The sequence below is a fragment of the Nannobrachium achirus genome (genome assembly GCF_963921795.1).
Source record: "Nannobrachium achirus genome assembly, chromosome: 15".
Classification (NCBI taxonomy): domain Eukaryota; kingdom Metazoa; phylum Chordata; class Actinopteri; order Myctophiformes; family Myctophidae; genus Nannobrachium; species Nannobrachium achirus.
Genome location: NC_137822.1, coordinates 7753278 through 7774761, shown reverse-complemented (window position 1 = coordinate 7774761; position 21484 = coordinate 7753278). Strand labels below are relative to the sequence as shown.

Genomic DNA, 21484 nt, shown 5'->3' with positions numbered 1-21484 from the left:
AATAGTGAGGATTCTGAGGAAAAACGATTTTCCTCTGCCCTCTTCACTCCTTCTCCATAGAGGAAGTGATGTTTTTCTTCAACACCACAAAACTTGCAATGCTCACATTTTGCACAAAATATCATTGTTAATCTTTCTTTGAGATTTAATTAATACACAAGCCAACAAACAAGTGATTACTTTCAAAGCGTCATTTTTGGATGGAAACGGAGGATGTTGCAGTGGTGGAAAAAGTACTCAAATCTTTTACTTAAATCAAAGTATCAATAGTACTGCAATGTGGAAATACTCTGTTACAAGTAAAAGTCTGGTATTCTAGATTTACTTGTACAAAAGTATTTGATTCAAGCATTTAGCTCTGCCTTATAACTCAGCTACAGGTTTATGCCATCTAGTTGTTGAAGGGTTACAGAACTCTTGAAATGGATTTAGAAAAACACCGAACACGCTGGCGCCGTATGCAACTATGCATGTATGGAATAAACACGCACCTAGTCTCTCACCCCAGACGTACACAAAAACTCACGTATGGAACTATAAACGGCCCTTTAGCTGAGATGAAACAGAGACCCCCACTACATATTGAACTGGAACAGAACAATAGCAGCGTTCTCTGTCAGCGGCCCAACGTCTTGGAATGAACTTCAAAAGTCCTTAAAGCTGAGCTCCATTTGGTCAGTTTAGAATAGATGGCATTGGTCCTTTAACACTTTTAACTGTGATTGCACCCGTTTTAATTGAACCATTTTGTTTTGGCTGACCCCTTTTCTGTTCGGTTTAAGTTCTTTATTTTGTCATTTGTAAAAAATAAAATAATGAAAAAAAACAAAAAACAAAGATCCTATAACACAAAGATTTTGGTGGCTCCCCTGTAGTAACTCTTAGAGTAGGACCCCCCTATTGTTCCCGGACCCCCTGTTGAAGACCCATAGTATGACAGCGTACCTTGTTGACCACAGTGAAGACGGTGTAGATCAACATCAGATGGTGTTTCTGGAGGGGCAGGTAGTTGGTCTGCTGCAGGGCAAACAACACTGCTCCAATCAGGGTGATCTTGGTGGGGCTGGAAAAGAAATAACAACAACCATGTTAAACCGAGGCCGATTATACAGATGCCTTTTACATTTTTGGAGCTGTGTGGAACACAAGCTCCCTATACGTGGCCGTGTGTGTGGGTATGTCTGCGTGTCTGTCTGTCTGTAGCCTACAGGACCTTTTGTGACCACACGAGGGCGCTGTTGTTCAGGCCAGGCCAGACACGCACGCACGCACGCACGCACGCACGCACGCACGCACACACGCACACACGCACACACGCACACACACACACACACACACAGCTCCACTTCGAACAGAGGTTCGATTTTCTTTTTTTATTACACGGATGCTTTCTCGGTTTTAATCAGTTAATCATCAGTGGAAAATGTGAGTAACGTACAATAAATAAAGTAAGTGTTATCTGGAGTAACATTACAGGTGTAATGAAAATCTTAGTGTGAAATTGAGCTACTGGACAGAAATAATAAAGTAAGTCAATACATTTCTTAAGACTGACGAGTATACCTGATGTCTTGGTTTGGTGCAACTATTGAGTATCAAATCAAAAGTTAAACTGTCCTGGTGAATTTCCTTCACAGCATTTCCTTCACTACCACCACCTTCATGATTGGCGCTGTGGTTTCACCTGCATGCCTGATGCGACCATGCAGTGCCGTTATGGACAGCTGTTGCTGAAGTCACTTTAGGGTTCTCTACTGAATGCTGTGTCTTCAAAAGTGTGTGCATAGTTTTGTGCTAGGGATAGGTAATGGCTCCGCGCAGAATATTTCATATGGTCCAATCTCTCTCATAAAACTTACTAAGACATCTTGATGAGTTCATTGGTCTCTGGCTTCCAGACTCCTCGAACCAGCTGCTCAAAGTTACTTATCAGTCCCCCGCCAGCACCTAGTGAAGGGAGAGACAGAAACACACATTAGCTAAATGCCAATACTCCTCCAAGTTCTGCCTCCGACTCCTCCGTCCTCCAGTGTGACCCAGAAATTCACCCTTTGTTAGCCTTCTGGTTGGGCCCTGACTGACCAACCAGCAGGCTCTATCTGCCTTGTCCCGCCCTGGTTCCGTCTTTTTTATGCTGAATTTGCTAAAACATAATTTCTGGAGCAATAAAGACATTTAAAAACATGCTGAGTCACTATACTGCCACTGAGCAGCTCCATTTTACTGAAACCAAGTTTGAAATTATAATTGAACATAACAATACGAAGCAACTGAATTAGAATGGTAGTGGATGGAGTGTCCCACCGAGTGTCCCACCAAGACACAACAACCAATGGGTGTGAAGAGGGGCGGGACAACGGGCGGGACTTGACAAAGGGTGAATTGTTCATCGGCTTTAGGAGGAGCAGAGAGCGAGGAAACAGGAAGCTCCCCAAGCCAGATCTGGCGAGGAGACATCAAGCGTATGCTTTTGCGCAATGTCTTTTTTCACTATCATCTGGTTTGTTATTGGATACTGAGGAAGACATTCTCTACGGGCTATGGGATGCTAGCCTCGTAAACCAGGTTCCTCCTGCCTTCTGATGGGAGGAGTCAGTTTACTAGGCTAATGGGATGCCAGACTTCAAAGGGACGATGGAGAGCAAACAAAACTTTGATCTGCTCGTGTTCTAATAACGTAAACATTACACACAGCGTGCGTACGCGCATGCATGTCAGAGAACTGAGAGGCAAACTCTTGATTGAACTGGAAGAGATGAAATGCGAGCTATATAATACAACCTATATTAAAATTTGCTTAAATTGGCGGGCAGACATCGGTTTCTTAAAAACAGTGATCTAAGCTGTTGAAGCAGGTCCTTTGGGGGGGCAAGGGGGGTGGGGGGTTTATTACTATTACACAGTAGGGGAAGAGGGGAAACATGAAGAGAGAGAGACAGGGAGTGACACGCAGCAAAGGTCATCAAGCTTTGAATCTAACCTGCGGCTGCGACTACCTGTCAGGCTGTATTTAGAGTCTGCATCTGGTATGCACCTTAACCACTAGGCCTATGGCATCCCTTCATTTCTTTTTTATTAGAACGTTGCCTCCTCCTACTGTACAACAATGTTCTTTTTTCACAAACTGCATCAACATTATGCAAGGTTTGAGCATGTGAACACATTCAGTGAGGCAACCAAATGGTTTGGTTGATCTTATTTATTGTTTGTTGTGCATGTACAGTATGTGTGCATGTGTGGTCGAATTCATGTCAACCAATCAAACTACATCTGAGCTCCGTTACCAGTTATCCAGCTGAGTAACATCCAGTCATAAGTACAGGGTTCCCACACATTTTTACCAATTCATTTCCAAAACTTTTCCAAAACTTTTCCAGAATATTTAACCCAATTTCCAGGACTATATAACAATAATTCAGATCAATAACAAGTCGCTTACTCCTATGCGCAATGCCCAAAGACAGGTAGTGTATGCCAGTGGTTCTCAACCTTTTTAGGCTGTGCCTGTGACCCATGAAATAATCATATTTGAACTGGGGATCCCCCACCCTGACGAGCACTAAGAGTTGAGGAATTTTGTATAACACGTCTCTATTGTGAAAATAGCAGATCTACATGCTCACAACGCCTCGTGTTGCGAGGCGTTGTGAGCATGTTGATTGGCTATTTTCACAATTTCTGCCTCTAATATTTGACAATCTGGCCAATGTTTAATTTGTCATTTCAGAGGTATTAACAAAATCAATAACCAAAGACAATGCATAGCTATTTTTTCCAGGACCTTCCAGGACCCTTGATCAATTCCAAAACTTTTCCAGTAGTGGAAAAATATTTTTCTAATTTAAAAATATTTCCAGGAATTTCATGACCGTGGGAACCCTGTAAGTAACATTGGTGCAAAGTAAACATACACACAAACACACGCACGCGCACACCTTTGGCCCATCCGATGGTGATCATGACGAGCAGGCTGTCCTTGAATTTGTCGTGGGCCTGGACCTGGAGCACTCCTCCGAGGACCTTCCACGTACGTGTCACTTCCTTCATGGCTGTCAGCACCAGCCTGAGAGGAAGCAGCGCTGCAGCGCAGTAAACCAGGTCCAGGGGGCAGTAGAACACCAGGTACCTGACAAGACACACACAAACATTAAAGGAGTAGTTCACCCCCAAAATGACTTTTTTCTATTCATTAGTCACGCCATGGAGACTAGAGTTCAATAATATTTTTAGTTTTTTGTCGCATTCCTAAGACAAAATGTGATAACAATAAATTTACCCCCATTTGTTCCGGATGGGGACCCTTTTCGAAACGGGTCCCCATCCGGAATCAATGGGGGTAAATTTACTTGAATCAATATTTTGTCTTAGGAATGTGACAAAAACCAAAAAATATTATTGAACTCTACTCTCCATGGCATGACTAATCAATAGAAAAACAGTCATTTTGGGGGTGAACTACTCCTTTAAGGATTGGTCTCATTCAAAGAGGGTGGAAGAGGTAGTAATATACCACAATACTGTCTCACAAGTCAAATATCTTTATTATAACTTTTACTTGAATGGTTTTCAACCAGTGGTCCAGGGACCACCAGTGGTTCTTGAGGGTTTTCCAGGTAGTTCCCAGCTAAATGATGGAGAGTTGGTAACCAAATGGACCTGGTTTCATTTTACACTCTCAAGAGCGTTTCATTTTACACTTTCAAGAGCGTTTAATTTTACATTCTCAAGAGTTAAATTATTATTAAAAACATCTGCATTAATTTACAAGAAGTCTACACAATTCGACAATGTAGATTTTGTGTTTTATTTTGATCAATGTTTGCATGTTCTCTCTCCTATGATACCTCACCAATACACCTTGATATGAAACAGGTTGAAAATCACGGTTTTACTTGAATAAAAGTGCAAAGGTCTTGGCATAAATGTATACTTAAAGTATCAAATTAGCACTGGTTATGCAAAAATAAATTAAAATAAAGTACTCAACCGTATTATTGGATTATAAATGCAATAATGTGTTCCTCAATTTAATGTACTGAGAAGAGTGTACCCATTTTATCACCAGTAGATGGAGCTAAAGCCTCATATATTTGGTTGTGATTAGAGAGTAAAAGGAGAGCCAACTGTATACTGCTCCTAGTGGAGAAGTCCACACAAATGATGAATTAGAAATTGCAGCATTCTGAATTGCCCTGTTGCAGGTCAGTGCAGTTTTAATATTCTATTGCTCGTTGCATTGCAAATCGTTGTTAATGATAGTTAAACTGTCGTCTGTCATGACAGTAAAGATAACACCTTACTCAACCGTGTGACATGGCTGTACCTAGGGCTGTCATGATTACCCTCTTACTCTTAAAGGTGAGAGTGTTTTTGTGGGGTGCCACTAGCACCTTCTATCCTCACAAAGTCCCATTTCTGACCGTTGTGTCTTTCTCTGGTTTTGAGAAGGCGAAGGTTAAAAGTATCCCACGGGTTCTCAAAACAGGCTATCCAGATTTGCTGCCGATTGTGACGTCATCTGCCGATTGTGACGTCATCATAAAAAATCAAAAAAATCAAAAAAGATTCAAAAATCTTTTTTTTTTCCAAATGGATTTTGGGGGGGGGGGGGGGGGGGTGGCGCAGTTCAGGCCAAAGGTGGTACTGCAGCTGAAATGCCATTCAAAAATGAGAGAGGCTCTCTATTCAGGAGTGGTAATTTAGCCTCAAACCTTTTGAAAAACGTTTTTGGGACATAAACAATATGACATAAATACTTTTTAAATGGTGTATCACATTTAAAGGAGGACCCTGGATAATGACTGTTCCACAACTACTCAAAGATGAATTAGGAACCATTAGTGCACATTCTACGGTGCTTAAGTTATATTTAGAAGGTCAGCCAAAGGATAGAAGGCCACAAGTCAAATAACTAATCTGGAGCTCTTTAGTAAACAGAAAATACATTTTCCAGGTCAGGACATCCAATCGGGAGAGAGAACTCAAAGTATTCAGTATAAACAAGTGAAATTGGGAGTGATCAAACAAAACTAAAGCAGTGGTTCTCTTCTCAACCTTTTTTAGAGCCCGCTTGAAAATAGCAAAAGCATTCGCGACCCACCTATGGTCACATGGGTGTGCAGTGTTCATTTTAAAAGCATGTTATGATCAATCAATTGGGTTCCAAGTTTTAAAGAAAAAAATACCCTGTCAGTTTTCTTATGCCAACGTCAGATTATCCTTAAAATCTGAATGCTTTGCCAATTATTTGGGGGGGCCCACACTCACGGCCCACTAGTGGGCCCCGGCCACAGGTGGAAAAAGACAAAACTAAAATCACTGAACTAATAAGAAAGAGCAGACAAAACTGGAACTTAGGCCTAGGCCAGATGGAGCTGGATATTTCATATATCCCGGTTTTTCAGATATCCACATAGAAAAATATCTAGGTCCACACAACAAAGATATCTAGGTCTAAAATAATCTGTGTCCTCAGACCTCCACTAGGGGGACAAGCACACACACAGTAAAGTCTTCAGAGATATCCGGGTAACATGTCTACACGGATCCAGTGAATCGGATATTTTTCAATGTCTTCACTTATTTATCTGGTTTCAAAAATATCCAGCTTCGCGACCAAAATATCCAGCTTCGTGTGGCTGCAAGCCCCAATCGCACAAAAAAAATGTCTAGCTTCAGAAAAATCCAGCTCCGTGTAGCCGGTACCTGAAACACTAGGTTGCAGAACATTGGACACAAGGGACAGGTTAGGGTTGAGTTCTCCAGGTCTCACCAGAAGATTGAAGCCAGCAGAAGGTTGGTGCCGTTGGACAGGGGGGCTACGGGGGGCTCAGCCAGCATCAGGCTAGACAGCACAGCACCTCCGAAACAGAACAGCATGGAACTGAACCAGCACGCAAACGGGCTCCTCCTTGACAGCTCCAGAGCTCCTGCAAGAAGGCGACAGCAAAGGACCGCTTTATCAGAGTGATCATTTTAGACTGCTTGTTATTGTCATGTATTCATGTTTTTTTAACCCATTTAGGCCTAGAATTATTGAATGCTTTAGCTATAGAAGAATAGCAGATATACAAGCTCACGGTGCCGCGCTGTGAGCTTGTAGATCTGCTATTTTTGAAAAAGTTGTGAAAATGTGTGCAAATCTTTGAATATATGTATTTTTAAAGCGAACGTTTGTAACTCAAATTTTGCTTCTTCGTGGTCCCTGGAACCAAATATTTTGAGATGGGGGTCCGTGGCCAAATAAATATCAGTTTGGGGTCCTTCACATGAAATGGTTTGAGAACCACTGACATAGAATCGGGTCAAAATTCTAATTTTCACGATTTTTCAAAAATAGCAGATCTACAAGTTCGCAGCGCGGCACTCGGTGCCGCGCTGTGAGCTTGTATATCTGCTATTTTTCAATAGTTAAAGCATAAAATAATGATACACAATAATGTACCCGTTCTAATTAATAGTAGATTTCTTTTTATTATCATTTACATTATGAATCTACTTTAAACATAGGTTTTCCTTAACCATTTATTTTGTACATGACAGAGAATCAGAATTGATCTTTAAACCACGGCACCACTTTGAGAAACCATGTACAAGGCAGTGTCATGTCCAGGGGGTGTACATGTAGATGGCTGGGGGATGTACTTGTACAGAACATCAAGTCACCTCATGCTACATATGGGCCACATGGATGTTGAACGTTGGCCCCTAAGGCTACTTGCATATATTTCACATTAGGCAACATTATGTGAACGTGTTGCAGCGATTTGAGCATGTGATGATGTGTGCGTCTTGGAGATTATTATCATAATTCATGTTTGCACAAAGCCCAACCCAGTCATGATGATACAACAGTACCCAGCCGAGTCACTCCAGAATCACCCATAACAATTATTCTGACCAGCCCACTAACATAATGATTATGTGGGCTTTCAGGAATGCACCCTAACATCCCTGTTTTGGAGGAAATATTTAGCTAGATCAAAAACAGGAGGGGATCCCAGACACTAGACAGTACAGAGCCCTGAGGTACTCCAGTCAACTAAGTATAGGGTTTAGGTGTGGTTAAAGTTCTCAAAACACACCTCACATTTAAATACAAGCCTTGGCTTTATGAAATCTATTGTACAAACTCACATTTTAGTAAATGTTATCTCAAGTTTACAGCATTTACACTGCGAATCCTGTGCCAATACGTTAAAGATAACAGTGGATTAATGATTGGTGAAAAGTGTACCATATAGCCTACTGTCTGTAGACCTTTTTTAACAACACATGAACCCTAGCATCCCTGCATTTTGGAGGGTGAACAGTTGGTGAAAATGGCAAGACGTGTTGTGAGCTTCAACGTCGATATTTGAATACTTTATTAAATGTTTGCAAAAAGTATTAACATTAACTCATTGACTGCCAAGGCCCGAGTTTCCCGAGTTATTACAGTAGTCCCAGGCTGCCAGAGCCCGAGTTTCCCGAGTTGGAAGCCATTTTGAAAAAAAAAAGGAAAAAAAAATTCAAATTTTTTTTTTATAAAAATTTTTCTAAAAATGCCTCAAATGTATTAGGCATGATCGCAATTGTGAAATTGCATGTGTAGCCCCATAACAAACAAACACATCTTTCAAAATGTCAAAAATGGCTGTTTTGTCTGACTTTGAAGGCTTGTAACTCATGAATGCCTGAACGGATTTCCAAGCGGATTTTTTTGTTTGAAAGCTGTTAAAAAGTACTACACATATGATGCATATATGGTGCATGGGCGTGCACGATCCGTGCACTAAAAATTGATCCGTGCACTAGAAATCTAGGATAGTGGCAGTCTGGTACTTGGGGGCCATCTTGAAATGGCATTCAATGAGTTAATGCTAAAAGGATGACACAAGAAGCCCAGAGGGCTTGTTTCCATTGTGTCCCTGTGTATTCAATTCATCATTGGCTATATTCGGTGAAAGGTTTTGTTGCAGAGCGAAATAAAAACAAGGGGGCCTCGTATAGTACCCTGGGGAACGCTGGTCAATGAAGTATACAAAGTATAAGTGTTTAGGTTATAGCAATTAACACCAATAACTAATACATGTGCAATATAGTTTGAAAACATCTACTAAAAATAAAATCAAGAGATCAACTGCCTAGCAAAGTCAAGCCTATTGTTCAGGCTGAACCTTAACAACACATAACAGTCATACTTAGCGGACAAACGGCTACAGCCAAAAACAGTTATTGAGAACAAATTGAAAGCATAATTACAAACTAGCGTCCAATAAACATTAACAAGCTTAACATGGAGTAGACAGGAGAGAGGAGCAGTAGTAGAAGTGTTTCTGGAACCCATTCAGTTCAAAGTGCATAGCTCACAGTTAAACTGTTGTCTGTCATGTCAGTGAAGATAACAGGGCGTGTGACAGGGCTTTACCTAAAGCTGTCATGATTACAAATGTATGTTGACAATTGTCATACAAATTATTGCGAATTAATTGTGTTTTTGGCATTGAACATTGAAATACACATTTTATATCATTTTTTCTTCATAATCACAAATTACACAGGGCAGATATTGTGACAAATAACTTAAATAAACAAAGAAATTATATATTTAATATTAGACTTTATAATATATATTTAAAAAGCGAAAATGGCTGATCTACAAGCTTACAAGCTTCAACACATCTCATGTCAACACGTCAGATAAGTCTTGTACAGTAGATCAATATGAAAACAATTTTGACAATTATGCAAAATAATTGCGATCATCTCAAATAACTGCGATTAGGCGATTAATATTATATATGAATTTGTGACGGGCCTAGCTGTACCCCTGCCCTCTTATTATTACAGGAGGACTCTGGATAATGACTGTCTCACAACTACTCAAAGATGAATTAGGAACCATTAGTGCACATTCTACAGTGCTTAAGTTATATTTAGAAGGTCAGCCAAAGGATAGACCAGAAGGCCACAAGACAAATAACTAGCATGTCATGTTCTTCTCAGTCAGCAGACATGCCTTGACAAATAACTGTTAATTTACCATGTTTATGACTCGGTGTGATGTAATTTATACAGAGTAGTGCTACAGCCGACCTGGCTGTAAACCCAGACAATGAAAGAATGGGTTTAACACACTGCAATACAGTAAACGTAATGTGTCATCATAGTAGCAAAAAGGGGAGTTTAGTTGGGGGTTAGGGGTTTAGTTGTGCAACTCTTTACTAAAACGCTTGATAAATACCAGTCCACTACCGAACAAATGTTATCAGGCACACAAGTAAATAATTTGCTCAGCATCAGCCAAAGCAACTCAACTGGAAGCCCATACAGTATTATACAGTATCTCCCCTGGTCCCCAGTATTTCCCCTTGACGTAAACAGTAGATGTTTGGCTTTAACTCCAGGTAGGAATCTCAAGCGTTACACAAGCAGCTATTCAAATACATGAGCGTGCCAATGCAGCGTGGCCATGCAGAGCCACACTGCTAATCTGAGGGGATTTAAGCCAGATTACATGCTCCTGAAGCAGGACAGGACAGGCAGGCAGACCAGGGCATCCATCAACCTCTACCAACTTATTTTATACTTGGAAGTATTGATTGATTGATTGAATTGATTGAAGAATTTATTAGAAGATTGCAATAGAAACAAGTACAGTTTCATGACAGTACAAATCACTGGTACAAGGTCAACTAAAAGGAGATCCTAGAAAGCCGAGGCTTATTTCCAAAGGAACCACACTTTAAGTATCTCATATAACATTGAAAGACAGACGGATAGAACATAGTACTTTATCTAGGATAATATCAATTTCAAAAGCAGAAAAAGCATAACATCAAATACAAAGGCAGAAAAAAAGGGGTGGGGTGAGCATGGGGGCTTAGTTGTATGGCACTATTGCTTGGCGAAAATAGGCAATCACATTGTGATGTATTGTAGGCTACTGCCATTATGTTAGTGTTAGCAGTCCATGTTCTCAATTCAGTAGCAGAAGCTCACTACTCGTGAAAATTATCGTCAGTGCTCCAACATGAAAATAATTATGCTTTTTTGAATATTTTGACACACACACACACACACACACACACACACACACACACACACACACACACACACACACACACACACACACACACACACACACACACACACACACACACTTTATATTTAATCTGTATTTATTTTTGTCAGCTAGAGAGGATCTAATCAGCTGTGTTGTGCAAAGTCACAATCATTGAAAAATAATAATAATGGTAGACAGAGCCAGAAGGAGGGGGATTTCATTAGTGGGTCAAATAAATCTTTCCATCTGTCATGTTTGCATAATATCTCTTTACATAACATACATTACATTATTATGTAAAACCCATAGCAGACATGTATAAGACAAAGATTTGATGCAAGCCTTTCTCACAATTAATTGAATTGCACAGCTTCACAACTGACGCACATCAAAACACATACAATAGACTACAGTACGATAAGCATGTAATTATTGTTAAAGAACACATAATACAGCCCAACTAGTATCATGCAAAACATCAATTGAATGCAAGGTCGTATTTTCACACACTCCTCACGTGATGGGGCTTTATAGTATAAAAGAGGGAATGTCCGCACATGATCCACTGCTCTTCCATATTTTATTATATTTGAACCAACAAAAGCAACGTTTGGCCCATGCAAGAGCTTTATCAGGCTACATGGCCATAGTTCTGAAAGCCTAAAGTAGATCAATCATCAGTGGGTCTCATTCAATAAGTTAATTAACCAATAGGTAGCCTCTGAGGTGAGGTTACCCGCCCATAAAAAGGACAGAAATTATCTAATTAAGGGGCCATAATAACTAAGCAATAGGTTAAAGAAATATACACCCAAACTCCTCCCCTGCATGGTTTATCTACCTTTTCCAATCCAATGAATCTTAAAGCAAACACATTATGGCCAGCTTCTGTATAAAGCAATGCTTTTGTTGGTTAAATAAAATATGGGAGAGCACAGCAGTCTATGTGTGTGCGGACATTCCCATCTTTTCACTTGAGTATTTTTGTCCCAGCACCGTTTTTAAAGAACTGTGGGGATGTTCATATCTTATCCTTTATTCATAGGGCTTCATAGTGTGCCACTGTTAAGCCCTATATACTACACTAAAATAGCAAGCTCACAGCATGAGCTTAAACTGATTATAGATCTGCCATTTTTCATAATTTCTGACCATGTTTTTAATATTATAATTTAGATATGCAGTCAGAGTAACTCAAGTTTTCAAATAAATGTAGTAAAAGTACAATATTTGAATCCGAGATGTACAGTAGTGGAGTAGAGGTGTATTGTAAATTGGAAATACTCAAGTAGAGTGCAAATTCCTCAAAATTAATGTACTCAAGTACATTACTTTCTGCAAGTGAATGCACTTAGTTACTTGACACCACTGGCTGTGAGTGTGCAACCTCTCATTGTAAGACATCCCCCATAGACTGTATGTTTGGGACATAACTAATACATTGTCTATGCCATAACATGACTGCTGTTATGAGCGGAATGACTGAAGGCGACTGGAAGTAGAAAATAGCCTACCTGTCTAGAGAGAGAGACCTGAAACATCAGCAAAAGTAGAGTGTTAATCAAGAAAGTTGATTTGCCACAACTTAAGTACAAGGAGTGAAACTCAGTATGGCAAGGTCATTCACGTTACTGTTTGTTAATGACTCAGCATTTTCTAGACCAGGGGTTTTCAAAGTGGGTGACGGGGCACCCTGGGGTGCCGTCACAGCAGTCCAGGGGTGCCGCGAGATAATTTGATAATATTTGGAATTTAATTGGAATCTTAGCATTTAGTATAATTTTAAACTTGAAGTACAAACACATTTTCAGTCAGTTCTAAACAAAATGGCTATTATCTGAACGAAAAGATATTTGAAGATTTTTAAAGTAACTAGTCCTTACCCGTTCAAAGATATGAGCTCCGAAATGATGTGCAGTGTGCACACGGTATATGAGGGATGGAAAGTAACTTTAACTGGTACTTGCATGATAATATGTAGGAGCATCAATGTAAGAAATACCCGTTTCGTTTAATGGCTATGTGTGTGTGTGTGTGTGTGTGTGTGTGTGTGTGTGTGTGTGTGTGTGTGTGTGTGTGTGTGTGTGTGTGTGCGTGCAGCGGTTTGGACCGTGAGACCATCCGCAGAGTAGTCTGTGTTTCTTTTTGAGAGGGTCGGTCCGCCTGAAAAACGCGTTTTGGAACGAAACGGTTACGTTTTGCGCGTTTGTGACGCCCTCTACGGGTGGAATTGGAAATGCTTCTGGGGATTCGTTGAGTAAGCCACCCGCAACCTGTGGCAGAAATTCAGTGTTGACTCGACGTTTTGTTTGTGATTTATGGCTATTGTTTGCAAAACGGGCCCCTCCCGCTAACTTTGGAAGCCCGTTACGAACGAACGGTATGGACTATCAAAATATCCCTTGACTATGTTCATTGCATGGGTTCAGAGATCATGTGTACCCATTCTCGTGACTTTTGAAGAAAATATGTAGGAAAAGGAGCAAAAAGTGTGTTTTGGAGAAAATTCAAAATGGCGGAAAATCTATCCTGACGCAAATGGGCGGGGCCTATATGGGGAGATGCGTATTGACCCAAGGAATCCAGGGAAAAAAGAATTTTAATTTTTCGACCTACGGTTCAAGAGTTACAGGCCGAAACGTAAAGTGGACTGTTATAGCGCCACCATGAGGCCAACTGACAAAGTTATTTTTTATTTAATCCTTGATATCATTATAAATCTCCTCTCAGAGTTTTGTAACTGTAGCCCCTATGGTTTGCGAGAAAAAAAATATTGAATGTGAGTTTTTGCGATTCCCATTATAAGTCAATGGGAAAAATTAATTCACTAATAAATTAATATCAATTAAACGATTTGTGAAAGTGAAAAAAGGGCTTCACAGTTGTGCCAGGTGTGTTCATATGCTAATGGTGATGCGATTTCAGATCAATTGCTCCAGCCACTGAGGAGAAACGCTGTTTCAGACACTCACTCAGACACTCACTCAGACATTTGGTGAATTATATGTTAGATGTAAGTATACTGTATATAATGTGAACATGCACAATACATCATTATCAGACATAATATTAACCCTCAACTTCTTGTTTATAGCCCAAAATGATTGGATGTAGATGTTCTGTGGCAATTGTAGAAATATGAGACCTTAAATGTTTAAGCACGTTCTTATCATGTATACTACCATTTTTGTCATATTTAATATTTTAACATTTTGGACAAAATAGCCCATTTTACATCGAGGTGCCCAGATGTCCCTAGTGCCCACCTATCCTGTTACAGTTTGGAAAATCACCTTCTTCAAATATGTTCAGATATCAATGTATGACATCAATGGAAATTACTATGAAAATCTGTAAAAAGCTGAAGTAATGACCGGGCCTACTTGAGGATCAAAGTGCTGGGGCTGGGTCACGTATCACGTGTCATTGCCAGACATACAGTATATGTCTGTTTACAGTGTGATAGGCAAACTTCCTGTTTTATCACTGAGGGACTGGGAGTGGTTTGTAGATCATCCTGAGACACCATGCTAGCAACTAAACCAGAAATACCACATGGTTGTTTAGTGCAGATTAAAACCCACGTCTGTCCAGACTCATAACTTATATTATCGTCGCCGTCAAGCATAAAGTGAAAACTTCCATGTCCAAAACCGTTACTAATGGGAGTAGAGGAAAAAAAAGAACCTGTGTTCCAGTGGATCCAATTTAGTTATTTGATCACAGGCTCTTGTTAAATATTTATAAAAGCCACAGCAGACTTTCACCACTTTCAACTGATGAGTCAGCATTTCATTCTAGGTGTAAACTTTCAAACATTTGCATTGAGTCAGGTTAAAAGCCTGAAAGAAAACACATTAACGATAATGAAACATATTGATAGAAAAGATAATATGTAAACACTGATCATAATGCCGTCTATGATGAAAAAGCTATGAAAAGGATTAGATTGAAACTCAATTTTATACAATGTGCAGTGGGGGTCCCTGATCCCCTCATCACTCTCTCAGCTAAGGGGTCCTTGGCCTGAAAAACGTTGTGCAGTCTCCACGAGAACTGTGTAGAAGCAGTTAGTCCTTGTGAAATAAGAGGCTTGAACCGTAACGTGTGGTGTACTAGAGTCCCTATATTAGGGAGTCACAGTCTGCGAAAACAGCAGATCTACAAACTCACAACATGTCATGTCGAGCTTGCCTTGTAGCAGTGTCAATATTGACAGCAAATTCTGATTTAGTCTTAGTCTTTTGAATAACAACACCATTTAGTTTTAGTTCTATTTTAGTCATCTGAAATTGTTCCATGTCCAAAACCTTACATTTAAAAATCATTCTAAGTTAAGTGGATGGCAGTGTTTACACAGACTATTAAATACAATGGTGAACGATATAGTTATAGGTGTCGTGCCCGGTGAGAATAGTCAAAAACTTAACACTGCCTTGTAGATATGCAGTTTTTGGTGAAAGTATTTGGTACAGAGAAAACAGGAGGGGCCTAGTATACCTGTAGAACACTGTGGCACTCTGGTCCCCAATTAACTAAGCACTTAAACTAAGTATAGGGTTCAAGTGGTTTAGAAACTTTAGCTTTATGTCTAATAGCAGCTGTTGGACTGTGGTTCACAAGGTCACCACTTAGGCTAAATAGTAAACAGATAGTTGCACTGTCAACACCTTTAGTCAGACTCAGCATCCTTCTGTTTACTGACAAGCTCTGCATGAAGAGGCCACTTGGCAGGCCTCTACATTGGTACTGCAGTTTAAAAGTGGACAGTATTACAGTAATACAGTCCACTTTGTGTATATACAGTGTGTAATTCTATTACACACTGTATATACACACTGCAAAGTTAAATGGATAAAAATAGGAAAATGTTCACTAAAATATTCCCTTTAGAATATTCCCTTTAGAATACTACCTTTTTAAATAAGATATTTCATTAATATAATGTTTCAGCCCTTATAATAAGTATTGCAAGTATTTGACATTGAGTATTAGCCTTGATAAACAACAGAAAGGCATCACTTTAACCGATATTTGAAGTTTTTCAGAAAACCTCATGATTTAGAAGGAGTTTTTAGAATCATCCTCAGTCCTAAATGGGTTAAAATACGTCCAGTATAAAGACTAACTGACATAAAATCTGTGGAATAACAGATTTATGAAAGTGCTATGGTGGAAATCTTTTGATCATGACAAGAGACAGCGTGTTTTCATGAGCTTGTAGATGTGGTTATTTTTCGGATGAAAAACAGAATAATGTGCGACAATTACTTCTGAAACAAATACACCGGATGCTTAGGTGAGATTCTTCTTTCCCCACATTGGAAACCATGGAGATGTTAAAACCTCTGGTGCCAATTCATTGTTTGTACAACAGAAAGCACTCTGTTGTAACAGGCTTGGGCCCTCTAGACTAGTCTAGTCCATCCCATGATAAACCTGCAGGTACAGTAGGTAGTATGAATAATACACAATATCTGAATGCCCTGTGCAGAGATGAGGGCTTTAAAGTGTAATTTGTATGTACAGTATATACCTTTTCTTTTAAATAAATCCATACACCCTTACTATTGCACTTATCAGGCTCCAACTGCAGTAACAGCAGATCAAGATCCTAAAAGGACGGCAAGACTCCTGTGTTTGCATTTTGAAAAGAAACATTTACAATTCAAATGTTAGTGTGACAGAGACCAGATTCTACACAGCCCATTAATTTGCTGCTCCAGTATTTCTCTCCCCCTCTCTCTCTCTCTCTCTCTCTCTCTCTCTCTTTGAGGCTGTGAGTGTTGCACCGACCTTATGCTCAAGGCTGAATCTCAATTGACTAAAGCAGATTCTTATTCCTTTCCTTTACTCCAATCTGGACTTGCTGTATCTGCATTTTCCAGAATGGTTGAAAATGCGTGTTACATTCACCAAATCACACACATTCACATACTGATGGCAGAGGAAACCATTCAAGGCACCAACCTGCTCTTCAGTAGTGATTAGGGGTTCTGTGTTTTGCCAGGAGAAGACAGGGATTCCCCCCAAAAAACAAAAAATAAATAAGCATACAATAAGCAATACATTATCAGCGCCTTTTCCATTGGGAACCTATGAGCCTAGATCTTTACTACTACTGTCAGTGTTTCTCATGGTGGCAAAGGGAAGTACTTAAACCATAAATTTCATCACTTGATATTCTGCAATAAACATGACTTGTCCCATAAGCTTTGAGAACCTGTTCTAAGGTTGCCAATAACAACAGGATGGGCATTGCATTGCACTGTGTGTACTGTACTACACTACAGCAGAGGCCCTGGTATCAATCAAGACAAGAACAGATCTCCAACCTGTCAGACACAATCATTCAATCAAACATTTAAATAAGTATTAGTATTTCTTTCTGGTCTGGTGGTCATGATTTCTTCTCTCTCTACCACCCTTCTTTCCAGCTAGATATATTAATTATAGGTGAGAAAATGTCACATGTTTTTCATTTTCATCATGTCATAAGCCTCTTTTGCCATGTATAAGTTCTCTTAACACATCTCCAATATCTGTGGACATGGTCTCTCTGATTCCCAAACACTGGGTCGCGACTCATTTGTGGCTCATGGACACACACACACACACACACACACACACACACACACACACACACACACACACACACACACACACACACACACACACACACACACACACACACACACACACACACACACACACACACACACACACACACACACACACACACACATAATAATATTTTTGGGTTTTTGTCACATTCCTAAGACAAAGATGATTGATTCGAGTAAATTTACCCCCATTGATTCCGGATGGGATGGGGGTAAATTTATTGTGGTGCCTTTCGGGTATTTATTGTTTCTTTGACCAGTGTTCGTATAACCCTGAAGAAGGCAGCTTGTCTGTCCGAAACGTTGGTTTCTCATTTTGTGTAGTCCTATAATAAATGTGCATCGGAAGCTACAAGTGTGCGGCTTTACGAAAAAAAGTCATTTTGGGGGTGAACTACTCCTTTAAAGATCGTGTCTGCTGAATAACATGTTCATCAAAGAAGTAGTGGTCAAAGATTAGCTACATTGTGTCCGGAGAAGATCTATCAATGTCTAAATTTAGATTAAACACCGGATACAGTACATACTTTCAGCCTGTGAGTCTGAGACATTCCTTTCCTTTCCGGGGAAGAACCATTACATACCAGCTAGGCGGTCAGAGTGCAGTGGAATACCTACTGTACAAACAGCTTGGACCACTCAAACCCTGTCAACTCAGTTGACCAAGGGGGTCCCCCAGGGCTCTATACTCGGTCCACTCCTTTTTCACCCGTAAACAATTTTCAATGAATTGTGTACAAAGGACCCTAATGGAAAAACAAGCCATAGACATAGTGCTTTCTTGGGTTTAAATTCTCTTAGCAGATTGAACTATAATTTCCTGTGATTTCTTCTGCAAACTGCTGATAAAGTATTCAATAAACATCAAATCTCTGGTGAAAATAGCGGTACTACAAGATCAGATTGGCCACTTTCGCCAAATGTCCACCCCAGAAAAGTGACGCTAGGGAGTAGGGACTAGGGTTCAATAATAATGGCGTTAACTGAACATATACAGGTATATAATTGTTTAACATTTAACAAACATTCTTTATTTTGTGACAAAAGACCTCACTTACAAGCTACAAGCCCTGTATTACACACATAAACACACTTAGGTGATGTGAGGCTATATGAATTGTGTCACTGAACTAAAGTATTTTTAGTGTCCATACTCTCCCTCTCTGTAGAGATAGATGGGAAGAGAGGACACAGGGTTAAAAGGCCACAGAGTTTCAGATGCCTTCCAAAGCTCGTTCCAAAATAGAATGCTGGGACTACAATGGTCTAATGAGTGAGTGAATGTGTATGTATATGTGTTCTAGTATGAAGTGTGTGTGTGTGTGTGTGTGTGTGTGTGTGTGTGTGTGTGTGTGTGTGTGTGTGTGTGTGTGTGTGTGTGTGTGTGTGTGTGTGTGTGTGTGTGTGTGCGTGTGTGTGTGCAGCGTGCGAGTATAAGGTCAGCCCTTGCAGTAAAGTCCACCTGTCCCTCCAGCTACAATCTCAGTGACATAATAAACTTGGCAACTTGCCTATCTCTGGCTTGCAACACTTACAATAGTCAGAGTTATGCTATTTGAAGTGACGATTTGTATTTTGTTGATTCTTCAAACAGACTGAACACAAGAACTGATTAATAATTGATGGGCAGCCATTTTCGCAGTTTCACTAGACATATCTAATCAATCCAATGTTTGTTTTGCTATTAGTTTACCAGTATTTGTATAGTCACTAACAAGGCAAACATGCACACGTGATTACTATAGGGCATAGGGTGAATCCTCTGAGTGAACAAGGTGAAACATTTGTCTTTTAATTTCACTCTCACAAAGTAATTTCAGGTTATAAATAACACTTCTTGGTTTTCAGCTTATTTATGCATTAGGCCAGTATCAAGCTTTTCTGGATCAGGAGTCAGGACCCACAAAGAATCAAAAGCACTCGCTGCCCACCCATCTAGCTGCAGTGCCCACCTATCTGACCACTTATGGATGGGCAGTGCATTTTCAGAGTATGTTCATTTTAATGATGAATTAATCATTTTTTTTCTCCACCTTGGATCAATGAAACTAATGCTTTAAGTTCTTCTTTATTGGGATTACCAGTAACGTGAATGTTATATTATTAAAGTTTTAGTGTTTAGTGCCAATTATTTGGTTCCCAATTGCAAAACCCTCTTGCCCACCAGTAGTAGGACCCACAGGTTGTGAACCAGTGCATTATGCTATAGCCTATCTATACTATAATTTTGCGAATGTCTGTCTGTCTGTCTGTCTGTCTGTCTGTCTGTCTGTCTGTCTGTCTGTCTGTCTGTCTGTCTGAAACAGCGTTTCTCCTCAGTGGCTGGAGCAATTGTTCTGAAATCGCATCACCATTAGCACATGAACACACCTAACATAACTGTGAAGCCCGTTTGTCACTTTCACAAATCGTATGCTGTATATTAGCATTTTTATGGTGTATCTACTATCTATTCTGCATCTAGCATGAGGCACATCTATTCTGCATCTAGCTTGAGGCAAAATGTTTAACCAGCTCTGTGTGTGTGTGTGTGAGCTCATATCTTTGAACGGGTAAGGGCTAGTTATAGAAATTCATCATTTTGTACTAGCCTTGTGTCAAGAGAAGACTATCATAGATGTATTTTTTCGATTTTGGCATTTGCATATTTATACAAAATAAATGTAAAAGTCAGACTCGATAAAATACATATTTCATAGTCATTGCTACAAGGCTCATTTTGTACAAGCTCTAAAGTCTAAACAAAACTGTGCACCATGGTGATTTGGTGTCAAATCCATCTAATACAAACAACAAAAATCAATAGGTTTTGAATTCTTAAAACCAATTAACAGAACAAAGTTTGTTCAGGAGGATACTGAACATAGAACATATGCAGCTAGGCAGTTTGGCTTCAAATTAAAACAATAGTGCATTATATTATATAAAATAACACATCATGCCTTATTCAGAAGGTAGAGAGAAGAGACATTTGCATATTAAACTAGGACAATTACAGCAGAGAGACAATATAATAGGCTAGAATTCAACGCTTTGAACTTGAAGAAGTGATGACGAGCCACTTCTAATAAGTTGTCTCTCATCATTTCAACGTTAGCATTATAATGCTCACCTGGCTGCTCGCGTAAAGCCATGACTGACACGATGTAGTGAGCCATGTCGAAGTAGGGGAACATGGGCAGGCTGGCCAGCCCGTGGGACAGTTCGTCCAAGTTCAGCATCCCCAGCAAATCCATGGTTTTCGTTTTTTAAATGTCCGTATTCTGCAAGCGATTGTACTGTCCGCTGTTATGATGCTGTCAAACGAGCCGTTGACAGGAGCCAGGAGGCTATTCTACAGAACCACCACGGAGACGTATCAAGTCTTATTAGAAGCAGCTGTGTGTGGTTGTTGAATCATAAATGGTCAACAGCTGGCTATAAATGCAGCCCCGAGGTCTCCTCCTGGTCGCTGGGCAACAGACCTGTGTGTAGCCTCCATGGACCACATCACACCTTTATATGTGAGTCCGAAAGAGACACGGAATTCCTGCTACGTGTTCCGCCATCCATAGAACACACTGATGTGACTGTGGCTGGGTGGGTGGAGCTACGAGCAAGTATTGTGATTGGATGGGGATTGTAGTACTGTGTGTGTGTGTGTGTGTGTGTGTGTGTGCGTGTGCGTGTGCGTGTGCGTGTGCGTGTGCGTGTGCGTGTGTGTGTGTGTGTGTGTGTGTGTGTGTGTCACACAAGCACACTCAGGGACGTGCTGGGCCCCTGATTCAGCCCGGGAAAAGAGTTGGAGAGGCCCTCATTGCGCGCTATAGAGAGA

At 40.2% G+C, this 21484-nt stretch overlaps 1 protein-coding gene across 2 annotated transcripts in view; it reads right to left on the bottom strand.

Annotated features, from left to right (window-relative positions):
- The window catches only part of tmem38b (transmembrane protein 38B), a 29454-nt gene extending 8247 nt beyond the window's left edge, over positions 1 to 21207 (bottom strand). The window contains exons 1-6 of one of the 2 annotated variants that reach the window (XM_080742596.1): positions 20783 to 20897; positions 12562 to 12579; positions 6773 to 6929; positions 3936 to 4126; positions 1860 to 1947; positions 946 to 1063 (exon numbers count right to left, since the gene is read on the bottom strand). In XM_080742596.1, coding sequence (XP_080598722.1) covers positions 946 to 1063; positions 1860 to 1947; positions 3936 to 4126; positions 6773 to 6879 — 504 coding nt within the window. In that variant the 5' untranslated portion in view covers positions 6880 to 6929; positions 12562 to 12579; positions 20783 to 20897. Of the gene's footprint in view, positions 1 to 945; positions 1064 to 1859; positions 1948 to 3935; positions 4127 to 6772; positions 6930 to 12561; positions 12580 to 20782 lie in introns of both variants that reach the window. The other variant, XM_080742595.1, reaches the window with a different exon arrangement.
- Positions 21208 to 21484: the final 277 nt, after the last annotated feature.